This window comes from Cylas formicarius, unplaced genomic scaffold (genome assembly GCF_029955315.1).
Source record: "Cylas formicarius isolate icCylForm1 unplaced genomic scaffold, icCylForm1.1 PGA_scaffold_4__25_contigs__length_36172078, whole genome shotgun sequence".
NCBI lineage: Eukaryota > Metazoa > Arthropoda > Insecta > Coleoptera > Brentidae > Cylas > Cylas formicarius.
In genome coordinates, this window is record NW_026844334.1 from 857623 (window position 1) to 873336 (window position 15714).

General features: G+C 38.4%; 1 protein-coding gene across 2 annotated transcripts; it reads right to left on the reverse strand.

The window, feature by feature from the left end:
• Positions 1-116: 116 nt before the first annotated feature.
• On the reverse strand, positions 117-15327 carry LOC132700788 (venom carboxylesterase-6-like). 2 transcript variants are annotated; one of them, XM_060668322.1, is made up of 10 exons: positions 15263-15327; positions 14992-15126; positions 8889-9029; positions 6052-6379; positions 4393-4592; positions 3639-3783; positions 2169-2341; positions 1985-2114; positions 353-506; positions 117-303 (listed from the first exon to the last, which is right to left on the reverse strand). In XM_060668322.1, the coding sequence occupies exons 1-10, from the start codon at positions 15311-15313 to the stop codon at positions 117-119; spliced, it is 1644 nt and encodes a 547-aa protein (XP_060524305.1). In that variant the 5' UTR covers positions 15314-15327. The 2 variants fall into 2 exon arrangements, with proteins under 2 accessions (XP_060524305.1, XP_060524306.1); XM_060668323.1 differs by lacking the exons at positions 8889-9029; positions 14992-15126; positions 15263-15327 and adding an exon at positions 6430-6691.
• Positions 15328-15714: the final 387 nt, after the last annotated feature.

The following is a 15714-nucleotide window of genomic DNA, read 5'->3' on the forward strand; positions in this document are numbered from 1 at the left end:
ATTCTCATCAGTATGCAGATGATATGCATGCTATTTATTATTATTGTTATTATAGTTCACTTGGTTGAATAAAAACCACACCCAAACGGAGTTTTATTGCGTCACAAGAAACAAAATCAATACGTGACGTAAGCGCGGGTCCCGTAGTTGTCGTAGGCGTACCTCCAGGTCTCGTAGCGGCGCCCCTTGGGCGTGGTCGACACTTCCAGGCTGTCGTTTATGTTTAAATAGTAAAAATCTTCGCCGACCGTGGGCCACGTGACGTTTACCAGGTCGTCGGACCCATCGTCGGGGGTCGGGTTCCTACGACATTTATTTAGAGGTTATGTAGACTTCGCGTAGGCGTACCCACAGGTATTTCACGAAGTTGGTCCACATCCGTACCATCCTGAGGTGGGTGAGCACGTCCGACTCGGCGAAATTCGCATACTGGGTGTTGTCGTACGAACCGGACCGAGTGACGAACAGATATTTCATTTCTTCCCCGTGGCCGACCGAGTCCGCACCTTTACGGATCGCATTAGTAGCCAAAACGTTCGGAAACATGCGAAGATACGTTTTAAAATCGCAAAATAACGCGTTAACGTTTTAAAAGTATAAATGTTGCCATTCACGCCGGTCCGAGGCTGGACGGTCCTCGGCGAAAGGGGGAGGGAATCTTTTTTTTTTCAGATCGGTTTGAAGAAGTCAAAGACAGAGATCGTGGCGGCGAATGAAAGTGTGCTGTGGGCGATGCTCGATAAAAGTACCCTTTTTTGCGTGTGCAATTTTTATTCTTCGCCTTCGGTTCGGGTATTTTAATTTTAACCAAAAATCAATCAAATTTGTTATTCTTTTGACGCTTATGCAACCAGCTTGACGCCGACAACCATTGTCGGTTGCGGAATATTCTGAATACATGTTTTTTTTTTGGAAATGAAGCCTCCACAGCACTAACTAAACTTATTTGTGTGTGGTGCAGTCGTAGATGTTACTAAACTCCTTTACAAAGTTCATTAAAAATTTGCCTCATTTTTTATACATTTGGCTTCTGAATTTTGACGAAGAATATGTTTCGACGCACAGAGTTCGTCCCTGTACGCGTAGGATCAATGAACGCCGATTATAATCTTTCCTTTTTTTGGGAACGAATGGTTTATTTATGCAGGATAATGTTCGTCCCCACGTGGCTAGACCAGTTACAGAGTACGTGAACTCTCTAGCTATTCCATTGATGGAATGGCCACCTCGTAGTCAAGATATAAATTCCATAGAGCATCTATGGGATATGATAGTAACGTTGTAATATCCATAAGTGATAGGAATTTTCGGAAAAACAAATAACGTTTTTATTACACCCGGTATAAATCGAAAGTGACCTTTTTATCATTATGTCCAGAAGTTTATGTTTCCTTCCACATTTGAGCGATATAAAGGAAATATGTTTTTACTTGGGAAGACTGGCCGAATAAACTTGGTAGACTAACCAAAACTAACCAAAAGAAGAAGAGTTTTTTCAAAACTATCTGTGCCTACATTTATATTCTGTACTGCATTAAAAATGTCTGATTTGCTGATAACCTAACCTAACTAGTGCGTGTGATAAAGTGTTCGTGATTTTGCAGGTTTTAATTATAACTTTTTAAAGTCCAAAGACACGATCAACAAGATCTTTATGTATCAATTTTTTTCGAAATTTTTGAAATTGTTTAAATGTTATTGTCATGATAACATGTGCTATCGAAATCATGTACTGGTGGTTAATGCAGGGATAGTTTCATGACTCACGTGTTTGATTTAGTCAAAAATCTTACTTGCTCCCTGTAGATCATTGCAAAATGAAGTGCAATCAAATGGGTTAGAACTTTTAAGCCCCTACTATTCATTGACGATATATCAGACACCCAGACACCATTGTCTTCCAGTTTTGGTTATTTTAGTTATAAACTCTTCCTTCAATTTTATCTGTGTGTCAAATATCGAATTTCTTCTTTATCGGTCTTACCGTCGATGCTGGTGTCCAGGTTACCCATTTTGCCCTTGTACGAGAACTCGTAGAAGTAGACGGGGGAGTATTTGGCCTGAAGTTCCCCGTACCTGATGATGGCTCTCGTGAACTGATTGTCGCTGAAATACTATTACTCTCGATGATAACCATCCGAAACGGGAAAACTGCAAATGGCGCTTACGCTAACTACCGCCCCCACGTTATCGGAAAACGTATCGTTTCCGACGTAAGCCTCCTTGATCAGCTGACCGACAACGGTTTTGTTCTGGCTGGACAACGATCCTAGATCAGCGGGTATCAGGTACACCGAGCTAGAATCGTAATGGGCCGCCAACTCTTTCAAATTTTCCACGTCTGCAATCATTTGCGGACTTTTAAAAGTGGTACCGGAAGATGTATAGGGTACCGTAATACTATCTACAAACCTTCCGGATTCATCCTGAAGCAGAAGTAGCAAAAGAAACTCTACAGTGTATAAAAAACACTGAATGTCCTATAACGTTCTACAAGACGGTTATATAATTCTTGCGATAGAATTTACTATTTACAAAACTTCTAGATTTCTTCAACATGTCGACCATAAAATTGTTTTATCATGCGTCACATATTCAAGTTTTTAAAGCTGCATTATAAAAGTATAACAAAACGTTTGTATAGTATTAGACCAAATTATATTGTAAGCGTGTTATAATATAAATCTTGGGTTGTGAATTTTATAAATGGACGTATGGCGATTTATAATGCAACTATTTTCTCCTAAATAAATGCCTTAAACAATGTTTCATTGTACATTTCTATATTCGTATAACGAATAATATTTACACATTATACAAGTAATTTTGACAGAGTAATGATATTTTGAGATTCGCTAAGAGTAAAGATTGCCAGAATAATTAAGTTCTACTTTTAACATTACTAAAATGCGAAGTTATAGAATATATAGCATATATGGAACATATAGCAAGCGATTGGTATGGATGTCTTACGAATTTTCATATGATATCCGAACGTTATGGATATGGATATCATGTGTATTTTCATGTGATATCCAAACGTTATATCATATGTATTTTCACATGATATTCATACGTTATGGATATGGATATCGTACGAGTATGTATTTTCATATAATATTCAAAATTGATGGATATGGATATCATATGTATTTTCATGTGATATCCAAACGTTCTACACGTAAAATAATAAACTAAAAATAAGATTCGATGAGACTCGGCGCTTCACTCTTTTTGTAAACTTGTTCTTAGAAATTTTTATTAGTGTTTGCAAAAAATTGTTTGAATTTAAACATCTCGGTGCAACTATGTTAGGTTATGTTCACTTCATCGTTTTATAACGCAGTTCTTAGAACGCATTTATTTCGATACATATACTGTTTTATCCACTTGTAAAGAAGGAGATCTTATAGTATCCAAAGTTAAGTGTTGCTATGCTATATGCATTATACAGCTTTAATAAGACACGGTGGAGTAACTATTTTATAGTGCTGTCACTACTAGTTGTATGGCATATTACTCGTACAAAACGCTCATACAAAATGTGTACAGGTCTTATAAAATATGATTTTTGTTATTGTATAAGCTCGCTCATTTTAAAAGAAATTGTTTTGCTAGGGAGTCGTTATTATATATACCTGAGGCTTTTCCTATTTCTTCTTCCGAGTTTATCCCTATGATGAGCGGCACTCTGCTGACGTCACCGGTGCTGACCAGCTCGTACATCGACCTAGTAAGGAATGCGTCCACGTGGTCTACCTCCAATACCGGCAACGTCAGGCCCTGAAGAAAACAATTCGAGTGAAAACGTCACACCTCCAAATCGGAAACAATTAAAACGCGTTGTTTGTTTGCCAGATCACCACGGCAACGAAATCACGCAATCAATTTTGATTGGTGCGGAGTGTTCTGAACTGTGCAGCGGCTAGTGAGCTTTTAAAAGTGCTGAAATAGGAGTATCGACAAACTACTGAGTTGACGAAAGGAACTTCGAACAAAAATTTTATTGAAAATCCTGAAAATACAAATTCTCAACTAGGAAACAAGGAAGAAAGAACGAAATAAAAATATCAGCTGATGATGTCAAGCAATCCTCTATTAACACGGCAAACAAGACAGTCTCAGCAATAGCAGATACGGACCACCGTAACTATCGGGAATTTTTTGTTGTCCATGTGCGAAGGTTTATGGTAAATGGAAAAATTTAATTTGTTTTGCGTTTTCGTCATAGTTAACTGTTTTCCGTTGAAATTTCAAAAAAAAAAACTATTAAACACTCATACTGACAACTTTAAATGTATTGTTAATGCATGTCTGGGCAATAAATTATTTTTAATTCTTATTTCTTTGTCTCTGGTGGTATCACTGGGGAAAATTGGAGGTTCACCTTACCAGCTGAGTAGATGCGTAGTCTATTTCTCTGGCAGACACGTTTTGCAAATAGTCGAGCAACTGGCCGCTGTCTGAGCTAGGATAGTCGACGCCATCGTTGATGATTTTCGCCAGGGTTTCGACGTAAGTCTTGGGGGCTTCGAGGTAGCCCCAGGTACAGAGGGCCGAACCGCTCTCCGCTATGGCTGCCCTGTACAAACCTGCGACACCCACAAACATCAACATCTGTGTATTACTACTATTATTACAGTACAGAATACCAAAAAAAGCATACCCTATGTAACAAAAAAGCTTAAAATAAGTTACCAGCAAAGCAAACTGCAAGGATCGTTTTTACCCGGCGTTTAAGACATTCAAATGGCATAGGCAAAATATCCAAATCAAGGAAGTGACTATAGATATTCAACACACTTTGTATTTTAGTATTTGGAGTAATTAACAGGTCTGCCAGTTTTCAACGAATATTTTGCACTTGCACTTGCACTTCAAGCGTGATACTGGAACTGCAGTTTAGTGGATCTTTTTTGACGTTTAATACGAGGCCAACTTCTATATTTCGGGATTTATAATATTAAACCATAAGCTACCAACTTTTGCATTCGATACAACCAATCATCAAAGCACTTTTCCCACATCGAGTCGGGCACCTTCAAAACATGTATTTAAACGCACCGATCGCTCCGTGTAGTGTCAAAATTCGTCGCCCACGTCATTTATTCTTAATGTGTGGGAATAAAAAGAAGTCATTAGGTGCTAAATCAGGACTGTATGGTGGAGGGCTCGTCAAATCAACATTTTTAATGCACAAAAAGATCTTTGTTGAGAGCTAGCAACTTTCGGTAAGCAAACGGTTGGTAAGTTTTCCTGAAAAAAGAGGCTACCATTTGTTTCGAACTAGTATATATATATCCCTTTTTACCATCCCCCGTCCCCCGGGGGAACTCATGAGATAGCAAATTTACAGATTCCCAAACAACCTCAAAAAAAAAATCGAATTTAGTTCGGCTAGTGTCCGAGAGATGTCGCGCAATAACAGTTCAGGTTTTGGTCGCCAGATGTCACACGATATCATAGACGTGTTTGGAACCACCGCGATCGTATTTTTTTAGCATTTCCTTCGACCTATCAACACGAACCTTTTTTCGCGCTGATGTCAACTTGATGTCAACGCGAACAAATTTTTTTAGCTGCCAAATGTTCATGCAAAATTGTATGTACGCTGGTCCCACTAGTGCCCAATATCATGGTAAGTCACATGACGATCCTGCAAAATTAGTTTCCGCACTACATCAGTATTTTCTTGGACGACTTTCACGAAATTCATTCTTAAGAAAACTACAACTACGACTGAAGTCCGAAAACGAGCGATAATCAGTAGTCCTAGATGGTGTTTTAACTTCAAAAGTCGAATTAAGTTTGTCGATGCATTGTTGTTGGGTTAGTCCATATCTAAAGTTAAGTTCCATTTTTAACAGTCACATTTTTTAAATTTATCACAAACAATACTCTTTCGTCGAAACCTAACTGCGTAAACCTAACCTCAAAATGTCAAACTTCCCTATAAAAACGTCAGTCGCCAGATAACGGGACTAGTTTAAGAAAATGCCGAAATATAAAAGGCAGCCCTCGACGGTGACGTCACGAAATTACAAAAATTACCCCTGGACTTCTCGCTCAGCAGGTGGTACGTCACCGAGGCGCCTCCGGCGCTTTGCCCGTGGATCACTATCCGCTCCCCGTCGCCCCCGAACGCCCCCACGTTGGCCCGGGTCCATTTGAGCGCCAAATTTTGATCTTTGAGGCCGGCGTTGCCGGATACCACCAGGTCGCCGGTCGATAAGAACCCGAACGGACCCACGCGGTAGTTGAAACTGACGAATACGATGCCGTTCTCGACGAACCATTCGGGACCGCCATTGCCGTAGGCGGCGTAGCCGCTCCTGAAAGCGCCGCCGTAGATCGAGAAGATGACGGGCAGCTTTTCGAACTACGGTGACGAATTGTACCAGTTGAAATTGTGAAGCAACACACTAATACCATTTTCAAACCCCCGATCTTGAAATACTTCGAAGAAAACGCCGACATTGATGCCATATAACTATTTATGATGGCCCTACTACGATAACAATTGATGCGCCGTGGTCGGCATTGGTATTTTCGTAGACGAGGTAATGATCCTCCGAGCATGCCTCTACGTTTCACCTTCTAAACTGCACTTTTCCATCACTTTTTTTTTTAAATTAACATTAACAGTAACAAAGTACCAGTTATCTTCTCCTTCTTTAGCATTTTTCTTTACGAGTTCCTTGTTATCGAGCATTCTATTGCCAAATTTCCGCAGTTCTTATTTTCTCAGTTCTTGTGACTTGTAGACATCTTCTCATAAAGTCCTATGTTCTTATTTTGTTTCTTATCGTTGTTACTTCTGCTTTATTTAGGGTTTAACCATTTTACAAAACTTTTGCATTCACTAAAGGCAAATAAAGAGAAAGACAGTAGTATAACAGCTAGAACCAAACCAGAACTAACCAAAACTAACCAACCATTCAAAATCTGAAAGAGAAAAACTCAATCACTTTGAAATCTTCTGGTCTGAAGAGTACCAATATTGAAGGCCTTAGTTATAATATTGTGGTTGATCTGATTCCCATTATAGATGTTGATATGGAGACCATGGAGACCATGGAACCAAAGACCAGTCTAAAGCAATGCAGAGTAAGTTGTCCACTATTGCGTACAACAAACCCCAGGACCCGCATGGACCTGTTTACCATTTCCGCGAAATGTATCACACTTTCCACATACCTCTCAAGCAGCAGAGCATCCTCACGCGGTCTAACCCTCCTAAATATCTTCAAATCATCCGCAAACAAAAGACACTGCGATTCGGAAACTACACCAACAATATCATTTATAAACAAGTTAAAAAGGATGGGTCCGGTATGAGAACCTTGGGGGACTCCTGGAAAAATATCAATTTTAACTGAGTTCAATAAAAATTGTTGGTGGATGAGTAAATTTCTTATGGTAGATGTACTAAGTCATGCTGTTGATCAGTCGTCAGAATTCCCCTGCAATGCCACGAAAGTCTCTCACAAAATAATTTATCTAGGTGATATTTTGCAATATGCTTTTTTTTGTTTTCTTCATTAAGAGTATTGTTCCATGTCAGTCCATGGAGTGCTCTTGTGGCTTGTTTTCCTCGTCCTATTTTGGTGTCCGTGGGTGTACCTCAAGGCTCTATTCCAGGTTCCTTATTGTTTTCAATGTACAGCTCAATTTCTCTCAACTACTCGTGTCACTATATATATCGCGAAATAACTTTGATTCGCGCGTTCCATTGGTAAATGAAGCAAAAAATTTGGGCGCATTTCTTTCGTCTACGGTCATATCAAATTACAAAAATTGAAAGCTAAAATAAATGCAGCTTTTTTCTTTTTTTTTCTCATGTATACTGTGCTGCTATGCTTTTCTGTGGCTCCAGCTGTCGCTATCGAGGTTCTGTCTCTATTTCCTATTTCTGTCTGTTAATGAACGACGTTACGTATTCGTATCTTCAATAGTTTTTAACTTTTTCTTCTTCTTACCAAGAACGAAGTGCAGAAGAGAACCTATTATGCTCATTGACAGTTAGTAGCATGAGAACGCAATTTACACCGATAGTCAAGCGGCTATAAGGGCCCTGCAATCTAATAAAATAACATCCAAGTTAGTTCTGGACTGCCATTAGGCATTAAACGAGATAGCAAGCCAGAACAAAGTTACTCTATCATGGGTACCGGGGCACGGAGGGCATAAAGTTAATGAAGGCGCAGACGACGCAGCCCGCGAAGGGTTGTCAATGCGCCTGATTGGACCAGAACCCTTTTGTGGGGTGGCCAAACCCGTTGCAAAAACAGCCATCTACTAAGGGGCCTACAAAGCTACAATAGAAAAGCCGTAAGAATACTCGTAGGTCTGCTGACGGGCCACTGCAGACTTAAGAGGCATCTAAGCTCGATGGAAGTGGAAGAAAACACAGAAGACGAGGAAACAGCCGCACACGTACTGTGCCACTGCGAAGGCCTAGCGAGAGTGCGTTTCCATCTGCTGGGCGATACCAAACCAGAGGCAGAGAGCTATACGAGGGAGCCATTATCGAAGTTGTGGAGTCTGGTTGGAGAGACGAACCTGGATAAAGCCCTATAGCTATGGAGAAAGTCACAATAGATCCTCTGGGTCGCAGTGACGGACAGGCTGACTGCTAGCTCTCCCAACTGTTAATCTAATCTAATCGACTTATAAAATGCAGGCGATGCGAAGTCCTGCATTGTTCCTTTCACACACTTGGAAATAGTATTCAAATCTCTCTGCAATACGTCCGCATGTGTTGAAGGATTTTCAAATAATTTAACCTTAACCTTGATATCTTTAAGAACAATAAAATTAATGGCAATATTAATCTAATGTAAACAGCTGCAGCAATTGCATCGTGCCTAGCTTGGGCTTTGGCTTACCGAGTGTAGGGTGGGCGTGAACACGTTGATATACAGGCAATCCTCACTCTCGCTGTCTTTGTCGTAAGTGACAGCGTAGCATATGTTCGAGTCCTTAGTAGCGTCGTAGACTCCGTCCCAGTTGTCCGGCTCTTCGGGCGCCTGAAAACGCCTGTCATTAAAATACTTCGAGCTTTGCAACGTTGCCATATCTACTCGAGCGCCCCGTATAAGTGTATAAGTTCTTGTTTTTGTGTTCTTGGACCGTTCTGTATATATTAAAATCAAGACGTTTTTCTTGGGTATATATCATGCTTAAATAAATAAACCTAAACCTAACAAATTTAATAAAGCAATGGAAGAATATCCGCTTCCTCATTGTTTTCATTCATTTCGGGAATATCTTGAGGGTAATCTCGTTTTCGATAAAAAAGGGGAACCATTAGTTGTTGGTTTTGTTTTTCCGATTATTGCGCTTATATCTGAAATACGTCTGCGCGCTTACGTGCATACGTATTTGTTTAATAGAATTTAATAGAATTTTCTTTTGTTTACCTTGATATTTCTTAAAACAAAAAAGGTTCTTATTGAAAAGCAACTCAAAACCGGACGCTCCCGGCAGATACAGGATGCAATTTAAATTTTTTCAAAAACAGAAACATTTTTTACGTTTTGCAGGTTATGTTCGTCATCGCGGATACTTCTTCTGTCATTCTATAAGGTTGTTCGGAAAGTCATTTCGTTTTTTCCCGTCAGAGGACTTAATTACGTTTTTTCGAAACCAACTTCACACTTAAGCCGCATAACCATTACATGTCTTGAGAGCTGATATTGCAAGGCTTGTGTGTGAAAAAGTTCTATTAATTCTACGCTGTAGTTTTTGGTTCGTGCCCTTTTAAATATGGAGAGCAATAAGCAGCATTTTCGTCATATTTTACTTTTTTACTTCAGAAAAGGTAAAAATGCTGTCCAAGCGAGAAAAAAATTGACGGATGTGTATGGAGAAGGCGTGTTAACAGTACGCCAGTGCCAGAACTGGTTTGCAAAATTTCGATCCGGCAATTTTGATGTCGAAGATGCACCACGGTCTGGAAGGCCGGTCGAAGCTGACAAAGATGCGATAAAGGTATTAGTTGATGCAAATCGGCGAATAACCACACGAGAGATCGGTGAAAGATTAAATTTGTCGAATTCGACTGTTTATGGCCATTTGAAAGGCATGGGCTTAACCTCGAAGCTCGATGTGTGGGTGCCCCATGTCCTTACGGAGCGAAATTTGTGTCGTCCCGTTGACGTGTGTGATTCGCTCCTCAAACGTCAAGAAAATGATCCATTTTTGAAGCGGATTATTACTGGGGACGAAAAATGGGTTGTATACAACGATGTTAAACGCAAGAGGTCATGGAGCAGAAAAGATGAAGCGGCTCAAAGCGTGTCAAAAGCCAACATTCACCAAAAAAAGGTGATGCTCTCCGTTTGGTGGGATGTCAAAGGAATCGTTTTTTTTGAGCTTTTGCCGGACAATACAACGATTAATTCAGAAGTCTATTGTCATCAACTGGACAAATTGAATGATTCACTTAAAGAGAAGAGGCCCGAATTAATCAACAGGAAGGGTGTAGTGTTCCACCAGGATAATGCGAGACCTCACACAAGTTTGGTCACTCGCCAAAAACTTTTACAGCTTGAATGGGACGTACTGCAACATCCACCATATTCTCCAGATCTGGCGCCTTCCGACTACTATTTGTTCCGGTCCCTGCAAAATTTTTTGGATGGCAAAACCTTTACCTCAAATGAAGATGTCGAAAACCACCTGAACCAGTTTTTTGCCAGCAAGGACCAAAACTTTTATGAGAGGGGATTTATGTTACTGCCAGAAAGATGGCAAAAGGTGTTGGACCAGAATGGCCAATATATAATTTAATAAAATATTTATTCATTATACGAAAACTGTCTTTCATGTTCCCCAAAAAAAACGAAATGACTTTCCCAACAACCCAATAGTGGCAATGGGCCACATCGTTACCAATGCTGGCTACAGTTTTCTTACATAGAATACGCCCATATTGCTGTCGTTTAAAGCCTTAACAGTATTGTTACTTAACCATGATCATAACAATGTTGTATCAAATCAAATCAAAGCATCATGGCAGCACTGTCGCTTCCTGCCCCATAAAGGATATTGTTAAAGTCTACAACTAACCAAAACTAACCAAAAATCAAAGAACGCCTGAGTCTAAGGCATAAAATTTCCGATTTCAGCCATATTTATGAGTAATGATATTTCGTTTAATCTTAAATCGACGTGCAAGAACTGATGAATGAAACTCTGTAGATTGGATCTTTTCATTTGATGACTTTTACTAAATCAGTTCTGTGTGTAAAATACCAGCTTATTAAAAAAAAAAGTGCGATGTGGTTCTTCTTCAAAATGGCGACGCCATGGCCTCCTATGGCAACAACATATTTTTCAAACGCCCACCTTGTGCCGTTTACCGTAAATACCTTTCTAGCGATTGTTCCGCGACAAATAGAACAGGAAATATTGTCAAAAAAACATACGCCGCTACCCATCGAAAGGGAAACAAAATCATTCATCCCGGATATTCGGGAAAACGATCTTTTAATAAGGGCGACATGGCGGACCCGATAGAATTTCGCCCTAAATGTTTCTTTTTTTGAAAAAATTTAAATTGCGTCCTGTATCGACCGAGAGCGTCCGGTTTTGAGTCGCTTTTCAATAAGAACCTTTTTTGTTTTTAGAAATATCAAGGTAAACAAAAACAAATGTAAGGTTAGTAGCCAATTTTTATTCCAAATGACGTATAAAACAAAACACGTTGTTGTTTACTAATATGTCAAACATAACCACATTTTTATTTGTCAGTCAGGGCACTCTTGCAAATTATATAAAAATTTGTCAAAAACGGGCGGTTTAAAATATAAAGTGTGCTACATTATTGTAATCCGAAAAAGAAATTCTATTAAACACATACGTATGCACGTAAGCGCGCAGACGTATTTCATATATAAGCGCAATAATCGGAAAAACAAAACCAACAACCAATGGTTCCTCTTTTTTATCGAAAACGAGATTACCCTCAAGATATTGAGGAAGCGGATATTCTCCCATTGCTTTATTAAATTTGTTAGGTTTAGGTTTATTTATTTAAGCATGATATACGAAATGTATGCGCAGCAAGGAAACACGAAATAAACCAATATGCGTAAGGATAATAGAACGATATATAAACGAAAGTATAAAACACGTAAAGTCACGAAACAAATTGAAAAAGTGTACAGGCTACGCTGGTTTAAAATTAAAAAAAAAATGGGGACAATGCTTTCTAGACTATTCTCTATGGTCCATACCAAAAAGCATCCGGGGATCCTTTTTCTTGAAGAGTGTGTTGTCTGGAAATGGTGTACACTTGATGGGCTTAACAAAATATGTAAAATCACGTATGGGAATGGGGAAAGAGAACCCGAAACCGATCCTTGTGGGACACCGTGACGTTGGGGTAAAAAAGAACAGGTATGGTATGTTCATAGATATAAGAAAGTGACCAATTGCTTTTGAATGGGGTTATCCAAGGGTGGTCATTAATATACAATGCAACAAGATTTTTACATAAAGTTTCGGAATTTAAATTCAGGTAAAATTGTGGTCCGTAATAGAAAATAACTTTATACCTACCTGTGTTTAATATTCTTTGGTTTGGTATACTAGTTTAAGTTTATTAGTAATAATTCTTATTTCGTGTGTAATACAGCGTGTGTTGAATCGTGTGCGAATTATGAAAAATATGTGCAAGTCTAGTGTATCTCAGGAGATGCTCCCGCCCACGAATATATATATATATATATATATATATATATATATATATATATATATATATATATATATATATATATATATATATATATATATATATATATACAGGGTTTTTCACTTAAAACTCCGCACGCCAATAAGTCCAAAACGAAAAGAAATATTTAATTTATGTAAAAAGTAGTCAAAGTGTGGGGTCAAGTAGATATTTCCTAAAGTTTAAAAAATTCGACGCCTGCAAAGAGCTGGGCGTCGCGACGCGTCGAAAAATTATTCGATTGCAGAGACTTTGGAAATACGCGCATACAAAAGTACATATTATTTAAAAACTTTTTTGTTAGTTACTCAAACTTATTTACTTTACCCGTTTCTAAGTTATACCGATTTAAAGTAAACATTTCTTGATTAATATAAAATGTGATTAACGCTTATTTTTACAAATATGCCATGAATGTTAGTTACTATGGCAACCATTGTCACATTTTGTCACAAGAAATATCCAAATTTGTTCGGTTTAAAAAAAACTAAGAATTATTATGTGAAAATGGTGCAATTTAGCAATGAGGAAAAAGTAGACATGTTACTGGTGTTTGGAGAATGCAGATGCAATTGTAGAGAAGCAAAAAGAGTTTACGCACGGCGTTATCTGCATAGAAGAGTCCCCGATGCAAAAACCTTTTCAAGTTAATGTAAAAACTTAAGAGAATATGGCAGCTTCATAAAACCTAAAAGAGATAGGAACAGGACGGCTACAAATGATGAAAATACTGCTGCTGTAATTCAGCAGGTTGATAATAACCCCAAGATATCCCTATCAGAGATAAAAGAAAATACCGGTGTTAATATAAGATCTTCGTGGAGAATTCTACATAGAAACTCTTTTCACCCGTACAAAAGTAAACTAGTTCATAAACTAGAACCAGGCGATTATGCTAGAAGAATGTATTTCTTAGCGACATTGTCCCATTTGTATAGCCAAGATGCAAATTTTCTCTCGAAAATTTTATGGAGCGACACAACTATCGTTTTTGGTCCGAAAACCATCCTCGTTCGATTACAGAAAGAGGTAACCCACGAATTTTTAGTATTAATGTTTGGTGCGGCATATTAAATGGATTCCTTATTGGACCTTACTTTTACGAAGGAACTTTAAATGCAGATCGCTATTTAAGATTTCTTCAAACTACACTTCCGGAACTATTAGAAGAAGTGCCTCTTGACACTAGAATGAATATGTGGCTACAGCAGGATGGAGCGCCTGCACATAATGCCCAAATAGTAACGAGGTATTTGAACCGAGAATATCCCAATAGATGGTTTGGTACTAATGGACCGGTAAGGTGGCCGGCGAGGTCCCCGGACATTACACCACCAGATTATTTTATTTGGGGCTACCTAAAAAACGTTATCTATGAAGAACCTATCGAAGATATGGCTGATCTCATTAACAAAATTAGTGCAGCGTGTGCCGCTATCACAAGGACTCTCCTACAAGTGACTCAAGCTCATCTGTTAAAAGTTTTTGATAGTTGTGTTCGAGCAGATGGACATAATTTTGAACAAAATTTTTGAAATGTCTTATTATGTAGTTAATTGCAATAATAATTTTGGATATTAACTTGTAGGTATTTTACTGTTTTTTCATTTATTTATCATGTTATCAGAACTAAATCGATAAAAAATAATAAATAAAATCATACTAAAATAGTTGAAATCTATTGTTTGTAATTGCACTTAAAACAACTGCGATAACAATGGCATTCATGGCATACTTGTAAAAATAAGCGTTAATCACATTTTTTATTAATCAAGAAATTTTTTAAATTGGTATAACTTAGAAACGGGTAAAGTAAATAAGTTTGAGTAAATAACAAAAAAGTATTTAAATAATATGTACTTTTGTATGCGCGTATTTCCAAAGTCTCTGCAATCGAATAATTTTTCGACGCGTCGCGACGCCCAGCTCTTTGCAGGCGTCGAATTTTTTAAACTTTAGGAAATATCTACTTGACCCCACACTTTGACGACTTTTTACATAAATTAAATATTTCTTTTCGTTTTGGAGTTATTGGCGTGCGGAGTTTTAAGTGAAAAAACCTGTATATATATATATATATATATATATATATATATATATATATATATATATATATATATATATATATATATATATATATATATATATATATATATATATATATATATATATATATATATATATATATATATATGACGTTCCTGATTCTTAGCAATTTTTTCAATGCAAGGAAGCTGCCATTGGAAGTTTACCTGAAATCTAAGGGGACCCAGCGGTGGCTTCGCGTACGGCACCCCCAGAAAAGCGTAGAACGTCGAATTGTTAGGGGTCGTCAGGGTTTTCCCGCGGATCTTGCCGTTGGGAAGCTGCACGGTAACGTCCGCCAGCTGAAATCGCCGATACGAAAAAGTCGTTAAATTTCAGAAAAACTCGCGGAGGCGGCAACGCCGCTTTAGGCGCTGGCCGCGTTTCCGCATCGCACTTTCTTCTGGAACTTAACTTCTTTGGGCGATAGCTACTTACCACGACCCCCGAAAACGACACAATCCAAAGTACTCCCGAAAAAACGACCATGTTTTGAATTCGCAGCGGATCGAATGGGCGCGTATCTAATTCGCCAGTCGATAAGCGCGTTATCTTTGGAGTGGCTTTCGAGTGAATGCGGAGCATGCGGAAAAAAAATAAGAAAACGAAAATTTGTCCACTAGGTGGTCGTAGTCCAGGTAAAATACAAAGAATACAAAAAATAGTAAATTATATTGAAGTATTACTGAGATATGTGCGCCCATGGGTCGTGTTCCCAGTGGTTCCTCGTGCCGTGAACTTATCTCAAAAACCTTAGAATTAAAATCCTTAAAGCACGCTGCTGGAAATGGGTTTACCTTGCCTTACCAACTTTGAAAGTGTAGTCTGTCCCAATTTTCATCGTGTTGGCTTTCAACTGATCCTCCCCAATAAAATTTTAACCTATTATT

Coding starts and splice junctions, on each gene's coding strand:
- LOC132700788 (XM_060668322.1), bottom strand. CDS start 15,313: ATGGTCGTTTTTTCGGGAGTACTTTGGATTGTGTCGTTTTCGGGGGTC. Junction 15,127..15,262: donor TGTCGTTTTCGGGGGTCGTG/GTAAGTAGCTAT, acceptor CGGCGATTTCAG/CTGGCGGACGTTACCGTGCA. Junction 2,115..2,168: donor ACGTGGGGGCGGTAGTTAGC/GTAAGCGCCATT, acceptor CGAGAGTAATAG/TATTTCAGCGACAATCAGTT.